The sequence below is a fragment of the Scomber japonicus genome, chromosome 19 (assembly GCF_027409825.1).
Source record: "Scomber japonicus isolate fScoJap1 chromosome 19, fScoJap1.pri, whole genome shotgun sequence".
Classification (NCBI taxonomy): Eukaryota; Metazoa; Chordata; class Actinopteri; order Scombriformes; family Scombridae; genus Scomber; species Scomber japonicus.
This window is the reverse complement of record NC_070596.1, coordinates 29,878,246-29,892,184: the sequence shown is the minus strand read 5'-3', so window position 1 is coordinate 29,892,184 and position 13,939 is coordinate 29,878,246. Positions and strand designations below refer to the sequence as shown.

Below are 13,939 nucleotides of genomic sequence, written 5' to 3'. Positions count from 1 at the left end.
TTAACTCCTTTTAAGAAAATAAATATCAATCGTAATCACTTGTAAGTAAGTAGGCCTCTTTTTTTTGTTTAACATAAATCTGTCACACAGGTTGTTAGGTTTAGCTTTCCAACACGTTCATCACCAATAATCAACCCAAAAATATTAATATATGGAAGCAGTTATTACCCCAAATCTCCATCTAAAGCTCTTCTGCTGCACATGTAATCATTCTGAGGAGTAGTCTGCATGTTTGTAAGTGTATCAGTGTGCATAGATGTGTAAATGTAAAATGTAAAAACAGCTGATTTTACTCCTCGCCCTTCACCACCTCCTCGCCCATCCTGTCGTCTACGGATCTCTTCCTGGCGAACAGGTGGGTGGGGTCTCGGCCCCTGAAGCCGGGCTGGATGTTGAACACGGGCATGTTCTTCCAGCTGGACGGGTTGTTGTAGGCGGCCGATCCGGAGCCGGTGGAGCAGGGTTTGTTCTGGATCAGCTGGAGGAAGGTTTCCATGTCTGGGCCTAACCGAGCGATGATGCCTGCACGCACCGCTGCGACCGTCTGCTCGTCGCAGGTCTGCAGCGTCTGCAGCAGAGTGCTGTAATACCTGGAGACACGCAGGGAGAGAGCTGAGTGAAGGCTGCAACTCATCATTATTCATTATTCATTATTATACAGTAAAAAGTAGGGTAAGAAAGACCAGGCGGGGAGTTCTGGTCCTCTGAAATGAGGCCAATGCGAAAGTAACTTAGAGCTGCATTCTATCAAAAGGCCACCAGGGGGCGACCGTCTCTATACAAGTCAATGGAGAATTCACCAACTTCTCACTTGATTTCTAACCTCAGTAAACGTTTTCAAAATGTGTTTATGGTCTCAATCGCTAGTTTAAAGCCTTCTTCAATGCAGTATGATGTTCATTTGGGACATTTTGGCCTCCCTGATTTTATATGTGATGATAAAGCAGGGTATGCATTAGGGCGTGGCTACGTCCTGATTGACAGGTTGATTGACCAATGTCCTCGAGATCCAGCCCTCGCAACCAATCGCAGCCTCCCCGCTCCACCCATGGCTCCGCCTCATACCCATATAAGTAGAATCTGTGTTTTTATTTTTCCCAGCATGCACCTGAAATTTTCAAGATGGCGCTGCCCAGATCCGAAACTATTGGCTTCCGAGCAGCAGTCCACAAACCAATGGGTGACGTCACGGATGTTACGTCCATTTCTTTTATACAGTCTGTGGTTAGGACTCACCAGAGGCTCCACGATATGATATTATCACCATACTTGTGTCACGATACGATATTGCGATTTTAAATACACGGTCGCCCATGAAGTTGGAATAATTTTGTTTTCTTTCATAAAGGTGATTCATTCTGCTTCATGTTCACAGCTGTTAAAGCTTCAGTTTGTTGAGGTTTTATTGTGAAAGGGTCACTGACCTGTTGGGGAAGTGAGCGGGAACCTGCACCACCTCTCCGATGGCGTCAGGGTTGGTACGAGCCACCGTGCAGATATCGAGACTGGTGTAACACTCTTCCTGCACCTGAAGAGATCAAGATATTAATAATATACGTTTAACAACAGAGACAGAGGTGGAAGAAGTATTCAGATCATTTACTTCAATAAAAGTACAAATACAGTAAAAATACTCCATTACAAGTAAAGGTACTGCAGTATTATTACCTCAAACTGTACTACAGTAAAGTACTAGTACCTCAAACTGTACTACAGTAAAGTACAAGTACCTCTAACTGTACTACAGTAAAGTACTAGTGCCTCAAACTGTACTACAGTAAAGTACTAGTACTTCAAACTGTACTACAGTAAAGTACAAGTACCTCTAACTGTACTACAGTAAAGTACAAGTACCTCTAACTGTACTACAGTAAAGTACTAGTGCCTCAAACTGTACTACAGTAAAGTACTAGTACTTCAAACTGTACTACAGTGAAGTACTAGTACCTCAAACTGTACTACAGTACAGTACTAGTACCTCTAACTGTACTACAGTAAAGTACTAGTACCTCAAACTGTACTACAGTAAAGTACAAGTACCTCAAAGAAGGGGGAGGAAGGAATGAAGTGGGGGAGGGAGGAAGGAAGGGAGTGAGGGAAGGAAGGAAGGAAGGAAGGAAGGAAGGAAGGAAGGAAGGAAGGAAGTACTAGTTGAGACCTCAGCGATCATCCTCTGGAAGATGTTGCAGCGGCGGATGGTTTGGAAGATCTTGGCTGTGATTCCCTGAGAGATGCAGTGCAGACTCTTCTTCACAAACAACTTCCCCTGAAGAAGAAAACACACACACAGGTTCAGAGACACACACACACACACACACACACACACATAGAGAGAGAGACAGAGACACACACACACATAGAGACACACACACACACACACACACACACACACACATAGAGAGAGACAGAGAGACACAGACACACACACACAGGTTCAGAGACACACACACACACACATAGAGAGAGAGACACACACACACACACACACACATAGAGAGACAGACACACACACACACCCACACACACACACACACACACACACACACACACACACATAGAGAGAGACACACACACACATCGAGAGAGAGACAGAGACACACACACACATAGAGAGAGACACACACACATAGAGAGAGACACACACACACAGAGAGAGAGAGACAGAGACACACACACACACACATAGAGAGAGACACACACACATAGAGAGAGAGACACACATACACACACATAGAGAGAGAGACACACACATAGAGACACACACACATAAAGAGACAGAGAGACACACACACACATAAAGAGACAGAGAGACACACACACACACATAGAGAGAGAGAGACACACACACACACACACACACACAGAGAGACATACACAGAGAGACACAAACACACATAGAGAGAGACACACAGACGCACACATAGAGAGAGACACACAGACGCACACATAGAGACAGACACACACACACACACATACACACACACACACATAGAGAGACAGACACACAGAGACACACACACACACATACACATAGAGAGAGACACACACACATAGAGAGACACACACACACACACACATAGAGAGACACACACACATAGAGAGAGACACACAGACGCACACATAGAGACACACACACACACACACACACACATAGAGAGAGACACACACACATAGAGAGAGACACACAGACGCACACATAGAGACACACACACACACACACACACACACATAGAGAGAGACACACACATAGAGAGAGACACACACACACACACATAGAGACACACACACACACACACACACACATAGAGACACACACACACACACACACACACACACAGCTCTGGTCTAATAGAGAGCAGGTGGACAGGAAGTGGACCGACCTCCGTGTTGAAGGTAGCAGCTGTGTGCAGGAAGTGTTCACAGATCTCGTGCATCCCGTCGGTGTCGCACGTCGAGTTTTCCAGACAGGAGAAGAAGCCGCAGCCCACGGCAACGGCTCCGTTCAAACATCTGGCCACATCAGCTGCACACGCACAGGCACACACACACACACACACACACACACACACACACACACAGGCACACACACACACACACACACACACACACACAGGGAAACAGGAGATTAGGTGTTAGATCTGTGAGTCATTAACCCTTGTGTCGTCCTCCCGGGTCAAATTGACCCCGTCCGTTTTGACTGTTCCTTCTTTCCTCCCTTCCTTCTTTTCCTCCCTCCTTTCCTTCCTTATTCCTTCTCCCTTCCTTCCCTCCTTCTCTCTTTCTTTCCCCCTCCCTCCCTCCTTTCCTTCCTTCTTCCTTCCCTCTTTCTTTCCCCCTCCCTCCCTCCCTCCTTTCCTTCCTCCCTCCTTCCTCCTTTCCTTCCTTTCTTCCTTCCTTCCTTCCCTCCTTTCCTTCCTTCCTCCCTCCCTCGTTTCCTTCCTTCTTTTCTCCCTCCTTTCCTTCCTTATTCCTTCCCTCTTCTTCCTCCTTTCCTTCCTTCTTCCTTCCTTCTCTCTTTCTTTCCCCCTCCCTTCCTTCCTTCCTCCCTCCTTTCCTTCCTTCTTCCTTTCTTCCTTCCTTCCTTTCCTTCCTTCTTTCTTTCCCCCTCCCTCCCTTCCTTCCTTCTTTTCTGCCTCCTTTCCTTCCTTATTCCTTCTCCCTTCTCTCTTTCTTTCCCCCTCCCTCCATCCTTTCCTTCCTCCCTCCTTCCTTCCTCCTTTCCTTCCTTCTTCTTTCCTTCTCCCTTCTTCTTTCCTCCCTCCTTTCCTTCCCTCCTTCCCTTCCTTCTTCCTCCCTCCCTTCCTTCCTTGACTCCAGGACAACAGGAGGGTTAATGCACTAACTCCTCTCAGCTTCATGTTTACAACATTTAACAGAGAGGATGATGTAATCTGGTTTAGATTATGAGACAGTAACAGTGTTGAAGTTGCTTTAAATTATAATTATTCATTCATATTTTGGATTCAACACTGGAGCTGCAATAATTAGTCAGTTATTAAATGAATCACCAACTACTCTGATAGTCAATTAATCATTTTAAGTCATTTTATAGGGACACTACTACTACTACTACTACATTTATAGTACTATACTAGGCTATTACTACTTATACTACTACTACTACTACTATTAGTACTACTAGCATTTATACTACTACTACTACTATTAGTACTACATTTATACTGCTGCTATTAGTACTACTAGCATTTATACTACTACTACTATTAGTACTACATTTATACTACTACTACTATTAGTACTACATTTATACTACTACTACTATTAGTACTACATTTATACTACTGCTATTAGTACTACTAGCATTTATACTACTACTACTATTAGTACTACATTTATACTACTACTACTATTAGTACTACATTTATACTACTGCTAATACTACTACTATCAGTACTACTAGTATTTATACTACTACTATTAGTACTACATTTATACTACTACTACTATTAGTACTACATTTATACTACTGCTAATACTACTACTATCAGTACTACTAGTATTTATACTACTACTAGTCCACATTCTCAGGTCCAAACATCTTAAATGTGAATATTTTCTAGTTTCTTTCATCATCTGTGATAATAAACTGAATCTTTGAGACATTTGAGGATGTCATCTTGGGATTTTGGCAAACACTGATGGACATTTTTCACCATTTTCAGCAAATTGATTGAGAAATTATTTAACAAATGAATGGATAATGAAAATAATTATTAGTTGCAGCCTTAATTCAAAGTATAAAATGTTAGAAAACTAGAACATATTCACATCTAAGAAGCTGCTGCCAGATATATATTGTCCTTTTCATGATAAAAGATGACTTAAAATTGTTTCCAGTGACTATATAAAATCAATTCATCAGCATTAATAATCATAAGTAATCATTTCAGCTCCAGACTATAATCACAGTGGGCTGAACAGGGGCCCAACAGTAAGCTTGTGCCCTGAGGCCCTACTGGAAGTGAACCCAGCCATGCTGTGTTAGAATAATTGGAAACCAGAGACTGCCAAAGACATAAGGTTTGGAAAATGTAGAGCAATAAAATTCAAACCAGCATGCAACAAACTGTGCAAAGACACTTTAAAAAGCTAAAACAGAAGTCCAGCTCTGGTTACGAAATACTTCCCTCTGAGTTTACATGCAGCAAAAATAAAAAGAAGTAGAAGAAGAAGAAAGAAAGAAAGAAAGTGAAAAGCAGAGCCGGGACTCACTGGGGCTGTTGGAGGAGAAGCGTGCCCGGCGGGGAGCAGCCTCCTCCGGCAGCATCTGGAAGCAGGCGGCGGCGCTGAGGCCGAGCAGCAGCAGCAGAGCGGGGGCGTGCAGCGCGGTCATGGTGGCGGATCTGTCTCCTCTGGTCGGATGTTTTTTTTGGGGTTTTTTGGGTCTTCCTGTTGCTCTTTGCTTGTCCTGCCTCTCCCTCCCCAGCTGGTATTTATATGAAGTGAGGTTTGGGACTGGCCAATGAGAGCGCGCCGTTCCCGCGGGGGCGCGCAGTTAATGGTTTATTCATGCAGGTAATAATTGGATATTTCCACAATTATCAGCAGGAACAGGAATGTCCGAGCTGCAGTGAACTCAACCAACAACTTCATCTGGTTACTTTTAAAGTCTTACATACCAATAATACTACAACTATTAGTACTACTACTACTACTACTACTACATACCAATAATACTGCTACTAACATTTATACTACTATTAGTACTACATTAATACTACTACTATTAGTACTACTACTATTAGTACTACTACTACTACATACCAATAATACTGCTACTAACGTTTATACTACTACTACTACTATTTATACTACTACTACTAACGTTTATACTACTACTACTAGTACTACTACTACTATTAGTACTACATTAATACTACTACTACTAATATTTATACTACTACTACTACTACATTTATAGTACTACTACTATTAGTACTACATTAATACTACTACTACTAGCATTTATACTACTACTACTATTAGTACTACTATTAGTACTACATTCATACTACTACTACTAACAATAATGATAACATTTATATTACTACTAGTACTATTACTATCAGTACTACTATTAGTACTGCATTTATACTACTACTACATTTATACTACTACTACTACTACTACTACATTTATAGTACTACTACTATTAGTATTGCATTTATACTATTACTACTACTATCAGTACTACTACCATTTATACTACTACCACATTCATACTACTACTACATATATAGTACTCCTACTAGGCTACTACTACTTCTACTACTACATTTATACTATTACTAGTTCTACTATCACTACTACCATTTATATTACTACTACTACAAATACTGCTACAGTACTTCTACTATTACTACTATTAATACTACTAGTACTACTCCTACTTAAATCTCAGAGGGAAATTAAATAATAAACTCTTATATTAGGAAAGGTATCTCTGTTATCATGAGAAGAGTTTAACTACTGAATAAAAGTACAAATCAGCTAAAATATGAGATTTTAAACATTTTAACCGTCATTAAAGTTCTTTTATTAACTCATCAGGTGAACACAATGATTCTTTAGGAGGGGTTTAGGGTTGGGGGGGTTACAGTTAGGGGGGTTATAGTTAAGGGAGGGGGGGGGGGGGGTTCGGGGGGTTATTTTGTGTTATTTTGGGACAGTTTCCAGCCTGACCCCTGACCCCTGACCCCTGGCCCTGGTGTTATCAGTAATAAAGGGTGAAGTCTATAAAAAGCAGCAGTGGAGGAAAAGCTTGAGATTCGGGTCACGTCTGATGTTTGTGTGTGTGTGTGTGTGTGTGTGTGTGTGTGTGTGTGTATGTGTGTGTGTGTGTCTGTGTGTGTGTGTGTGTGTGTGTGTGTGTGTGTGTGTGTGTGTGTGTGTGTGTGTGTGTGTGTGTGTGTGTGTGTGTGTGTGTGTGTGTGTGTGTGTGTGAGGTGAGTCAGTGGAGCAGAAACAATCTGATCACAGAGCAGCGGGAAGGTTCAGGAAGGTCCACACGTCCAAGACACGGCGGGAAGCTTCAGACGTCCTCCGTGAACTTCAGCTGGGACACGAAGGGACGGAGGGGACGCGGGGGGACGGAGGGGACAGTTAGCTCGGAGGAGAAATCTGGATTAATATTCTTCACTTTTACTTTTACTGATAAACTAAAGGATATAAGATACTAGTCAGAGTCTTAAACTAAGCTGCTTCATGTCAGAGATCCACAAGTTTAATAAGTTGATGATTAAAAGTTGATTCAAGGTGTTTTATAGTGATTGTATAAAAAATATCACTGGAATAAAACTTATAATATTCATTTTATTTGCAGTCAGATTAATTTTAAAATAATCTCAGTAGTAAAATAATTCTCCTGATTCACTTTGGATTTCTTTTAAACCCATTTTCTTTAATTTAATCCCTTTTTGTTACTATGACTTTCAAAATAAAGGTTTCGATACAAATAAAGTTTTGGATTTGACTAAAATAAAATGATTTATCTGATTGGCTTTTCCTGATTCCTAATATAATTAATCTAATTCCTGATTTTAGGCTTTATGAATAAAAAAAATCAAATCAAATCAGAATAACTTTATTTTGCTGAACAAAAGTGGAAATGTGTCTTCAGCTCAGGTGAGAATCAACATCAGTGTGACGTTAACAGGAAGTAATAAACATTTAAACTATTAGATTCAACTTTAATTAAAAAATAAAAAATTAATTGGAAACATTTTTTAAAATCATGTAAGAAGTAAAGTCTGAGATTCAAAACACTAATAAATAAATAAATAAAAAGATAATTAAATGAAGGGAGGTTTGTCTATGAAATGCTGATAAAGTAAATAATAGCTCTCATCAATCAGCTGTTACTAAAATACTTCAAATAAATAAACCTGCATGTAAACCATCAATAATATAATATAAATAATATAATAAAGATTAAAAACTTTGTGAGATGAACAGGATCCAGCAGCTTCAACGTTTGATCAGTTTAATTATTTATTAATCAATAAAATGTTGATCAGTGTTTCACAGAGAAGAGAAAAGAAGAAAAGACTTCCTCAGATTACTGTCAGACAGTCACTCTGAATACACACAGTACACACAGGAGTACACACAGTACACACAGGAGTACACACAGGAGTACACACAGTACACACAGTACACACAGTACACACACAGTACACACACAGTACACACAGTACACACAGTACACACAGGAGTACACACAGTACACACAGGAGTACACACAGTACACACAGGAATACACACAGGAGTACACACAGTACACACAGGAGTACACACAGCACACACTACACACAGTACACACAATACACTACAAACTGTGTGTACTCCTGTGTGTACTGTGTGTACTGTGTGTACTGTGTGTGTACTGTGTGTGTACTGTGTGTACTCCTGTGTGTACTGTGTGTACTCCTGTGTGTACTCCTGTGTGTACTGTGTGTACTCCTGTGTGTACTGTGTGTACTGTGTGTGTACTCCTGTGTGTACTGTGTGTACTCCTGTGTGTACTCCTGTGTGTACTGTGTGTACTCCTGTGTGTACTGTGTGTACTCCTGTGTGTACTGTGTGTACTCCTGTGTGTATACTGTGTGTACTGTGTGTACTCCTGTGTGTACTGTGTGTACTCCTGTGTGTACCGTGTGTACTCCTGTGTGTACTCCTGTGTGTACTCCTGTGTGTACTGTGTGTAGTACTCTGCATGTGTGTACTGTGTGTACTGTGTGTGTACTGTGTGTGTGTACTGTGTACTGTGTGTACTGTGTGTGTGTACTGTGTGTAGTACTCTGCATGTGTGTACTGTGTGTACTGTGTGTGTACTGTGTGTGTGTACTGTGTGTACTCAGAGTGTGTACTACTCTGCATGTGTGTATTGGTTCTGTCAGTGATTGTGACGTTAACTTTCTGTCTTCTGTCTCAGAAACGATCGTTAAACTAGGAGAGGCAGAGGTCATGTGATCGATGATGATGATGATGATGATGAGGAGGATGATGATGATGATGATGATGATGATGATGATGATGATGATGATGATGATGATGAGCAGCATCAGCTTTTTCTTTTTTTCTTTCTTTTACAGTTTTTGGCTCTTTGGAGCGTTTTAATGTGTTTAATGTGTTTAATGTGTTTAATCTCTGGACTGAAATCAGATCATCATCTGAATCTGATCTGCTGCTTCCTGCAAAACCTGAACACACACTGATACACACTGATACACAACTACACACTAATAGCACTGATACACTGCCAGATACACAACTACACACTAATACACACTGATACACACTGATACACTGCCAGATACACAACTACACACTAACACACATACACACACACACACACATACACATACACACTAATACACACTGATACACTGCCAGATACCCAACTACACACTAATACACACTAATACACACTGATACACTGCCAGATACACACACACACACACACACACACACATACACACTAATACACACTGATAAACACTGATACACTGCCAGATACACAACTACACACTAATACACACTAATACACACTAACATACACAGATACACACACACACACTAATACACACACACACTAATACACTGATCACACTGCCAGATATACACTAACACACATATACACACTAATACACACTCTCTTACACAGACTGTGTCATTATTTTCTGTTTTTGACCCTGAAGCTTTCTTCTGTCTCTCATTAAGTTTCATTTTCTGTGATTCTGTTTTCTCTTCTTTACGTCAGCTGTTACCTTCACACGCACACACACACACACACACACACACACACACACACACACACACACACACACACACACACACATACACACACACACACACACATACACACACATACACACACACACACACACACACACACACACACACACACACACACACACACACTGTTACCTTCACTCCACACACACACACACACACACACACTGTTACCTTCACTCCACACACACACACACACACACACACACACACACACACACACACACACACACACACACTGTTACCTTGACTCTGACTTCCTGTGAGCTACGCAGGTAAACTCTGCTTTTATCCTCCGTCAGCGTCCTTCAGAATAAATCTCATCAGATTTTATTTTAGTATAAAACATGACGAGTGTTTTTAAATCCAAACTAATTAAATAAAAGCTTTATTATCCCAAAGTAGCAGATAATAAACACACATATACACACTAATACACACACATACACACATACACACACTAATACACACATAAATACATCTGAGTGGCTTTAACCCTCCAGTTGTCCTCAGGTCAAGGAAGAAAGGAAGGAAGGAAGGGAGGAAAGAAGGAAGGAAGGAAGGACGGATAGAAGGAGGGAAGGAGGAAGGAAGGAAGGAAGGGAGGAGGGAGGGTGAACGGAAGGGAGGAAAGAAGGAAGGAGGGCGGGAAGGTGGAAGGGAGGAAGGAAGGAGGGAGAGATGGAGGAAAAGAGGAGGTGAGGAAGGAAGGTAGGAAGGCAGGGAGGAAAGAAGGATGGAAGGAGGGAAGGAAAGGAGGAAGGAAGGAAGTAAGGCCTTCCTTCCTCCCTCCTTTCCTTCCTTCATTCCTTCCTTCCTCCCTCCTTTCCTTCATTCCTTCCTCCCTCCCTTCCTTCCCTCCTTCCTCCCTTCTCTCCTCCCTTCCTCCCTCTCATCCTTCCTTGACTCGGAGGGTTAACTCACATTCCTCTCTCCTTTCCTTTCCTTTCCTTTCCTTCCTTCCTTCTTCCTTCCCTCCTTCCTTCCTCCCTCCTTCCCTTCCTTCCCTCCTCCCTTCCTCCTCTCATCCTTCCTTGACTCGGAGGGTTAACTCACATTCCTCTCTCCTTTTGTCAGACATGATTTATCTGTTATATAAATGAACATAACAAACTCCACAACTTCCTTCTTCCTTCCCTCCTTTCCTTCCTTCCCTCCTTCCTCCCTCCCTCCCTCCTTTCCTTCCTGCCCTCCTTCCTCCCTCCCTCCCTCCTTTCCTTCCTTCATTCCTCCCCCCTCCCTCCCTCTTTCCTTCCTTCCTTCCCTCCTTTCCTTCCCCCCTCTCATCCTTCCTTGACTCGAGGACAACAGGAGGGTTAACTCACATTCCTCTCTCCTTTCCTTCCTTCCTTCCTCCCTCCCTCCTCCCTTCCTTCCCTCCCTTCCTTCCTCCCTCTCCTCCTTCCTTGACTCGGAGGGTTAACTCACATTCCTCTCTCCTTTCCTTCCTTCCTTCCTCCCTCCCTCCTCCCTTCCTTCCCTCCCTTCCTTCCTCCCTCTCCTCCTTCCTTGACTCGGAGGGTTAACTCACATTCCTCTCTCCTTTCCTTCCTTCCTTCCTCCCTCCCTCCTTCCCTCCTCCCTTCCTTCCCTCCCTTCCTTCCTCCCTCTCCTCCTTCCTTGACTCGGAGGGTTAACTCACATTCCTCTCTCCTTTCCTTCCTTCCTTCCTCCCTCCCTCCTCCCTTCCTTCCCTCCCTTCCTTCCTCCCTCTCTTCCTTCCTTGACTCGGAGGGTTAACTCACATTCCTCTCTGCTATTGTCAGACATGATTTATCGGTTATATAAATGAACATAACAAACTCCACATGTTGAGTTTTCAGAGGAGGAAACAAACAGGAGGCAGAGCTCCAGCTTCTCTTAGGAGAGATTAAAGTTTGGAAGAAGAAGATCGTGATGCTATCCTCCCGGTTTGTTTTTTTAATTAAACACTCGTCAGACTCTGGCAGCAGACACTCCTCTCTCTCCTCTCTCGCCTCTTAGTCACATCCTCTCGTCTTCAGCCTGAGGTTAAACTACTTCTTTTGGGGGAAGTTATGCAGAAGAAGAAGAAATGGAGCGTATCATTCAATTTCCGTTTCTGTGTTAACTATAATTTTCGACTCCTGAAAAAGAAAAGCAGACGAGTTTCACCAGCCAGCTGTGATTCACTGACAACCGGCTGGAAATGTACCATTAAAACTTCCTCCCCTCCTTTCCTTCCTCCCTCTCATCCTTCCTAGTTAGTTCTTACCTACTAAACTCCAGTAAAGCTTTCCTTTCTCCTTCCTTTCCTTCCTTTCCTCCTTCCTTCCTCCCTCTCATCCTTCCTTGACTCGAGGACAACAGGAGAGTTAACTCACATTCCTCCCTCCTTTCCTTTCCTTCCTCCTTCGTTCCTTCCTTCCTTGCTTTCCTTCTTTTCCTTCCTTCCTCCTTCCTTCTTCCCTCCCTTCCTTCCTTCCTCCCTCTTTCCTCCCTTCCTCCCTCCTTTCCTTCCTCCTTCTTTATTCCCTCCCTTCCTTCCTTCCTCCCTCTTTCCTCCCTCCCCCCTCCCTCCCTTCCTTCCTTCTTCGTCCCTCCTTTCCTTCATTCCTCCCTGCTTTCCTTCCTTCATTCCTTCCTTCCTCCCTCTCATCCTTCCTCCCTCCCCTCTCCCTCCCTCATTCCTTCCTTCCTCCCCTCCTTTCCTTCCTCCCTCTCATCCTTCCTAGTACACCAAGTCTGTGTTAGTGTGTTAGACCTTTTTTTTCTTTTTAGCAAACTCCAACTTATTACCACAGGTTTTACATATTTATGGGAATTATGGTCAATAGTGACCCAAAGACCCAAAGAAGGAAGGAAAGGAAAAAAAGGAACAGTCAAAAGAGAGACAGGCTACAACGTTTGCTCAAAATTGACCCGGTCTGGTTTGACTGTTTATAAAACATAAAGTATAAATTATCAACCAATTCTGTGTTAGACCTTTTTAGCAAACTCCATTCCAACTTATTAGCACAGGTTTTACATATTTATGGAAATTATAACCAGTAAGCTTCATTTAAATTAAACTTGTTGTCTTCTCAGGTCAGAATTGACCCGAGGACAACAGGAGGGTTCTTAGTGACAACTTTCTGGGAAAGTACTACTAAAGCTACTAAACACCACAGTCTGTATAAAAGAAATGGACGTAACATCCGTGACGTCACCCATTGGTTTGTGGACTGCTGCTCGGAAGCCAATAGTTTCTAATCTAGGCAGCACCATCTTGAAAAATTTCAGGTGCATGCTGGGAAAAATAAAAACACGGATTCTACTTATATGGGCATGAGGCGGGGTCATGGGCGGAGCGGGGAGGTTGCTATGGTTATGAGGGCTGGATCTCGAGGACATTGGTCAATCAACCTGTCAATCAGGACGTAGCCACGCCCTAATGCATACCCTGCTTTATCATCACATATAAAATCAGGGAGGCCAAAATGTCCCAAATGAACATCATACTGCATTGAAGAAGGCTTTAAACTAGCGATTGAGACCATAAACACATTTTGAAAACGTTTACTGAGGTTAGAAATCAAGTGAGAAGTTGGTGAATTCTCCATTGACTTGTATAGAGACGGTCGCCCCCCTGGTGGCCTTTTGATAGAATGCAGCTCTAAGTTACTTC

General features: G+C 42.4%; 1 protein-coding gene across 1 annotated transcript; it reads right to left on the bottom strand.

The window, feature by feature from the left end:
* Positions 1 to 289: 289 nt before the first annotated feature.
* Positions 290 to 5,854, bottom strand: stc1l (stanniocalcin 1, like). Its single transcript, XM_053339561.1, has 5 exons — positions 5,734 to 5,854; positions 3,381 to 3,523; positions 2,159 to 2,266; positions 1,425 to 1,528; positions 290 to 590 (listed from the first exon to the last, which is right to left on the bottom strand). The coding sequence occupies exons 1-5, from the start codon at positions 5,852 to 5,854 to the stop codon at positions 290 to 292; spliced, it is 777 nt and encodes a 258-aa protein (XP_053195536.1).
* Between the last annotated feature and the right edge of the window lie 8,085 nt (positions 5,855 to 13,939).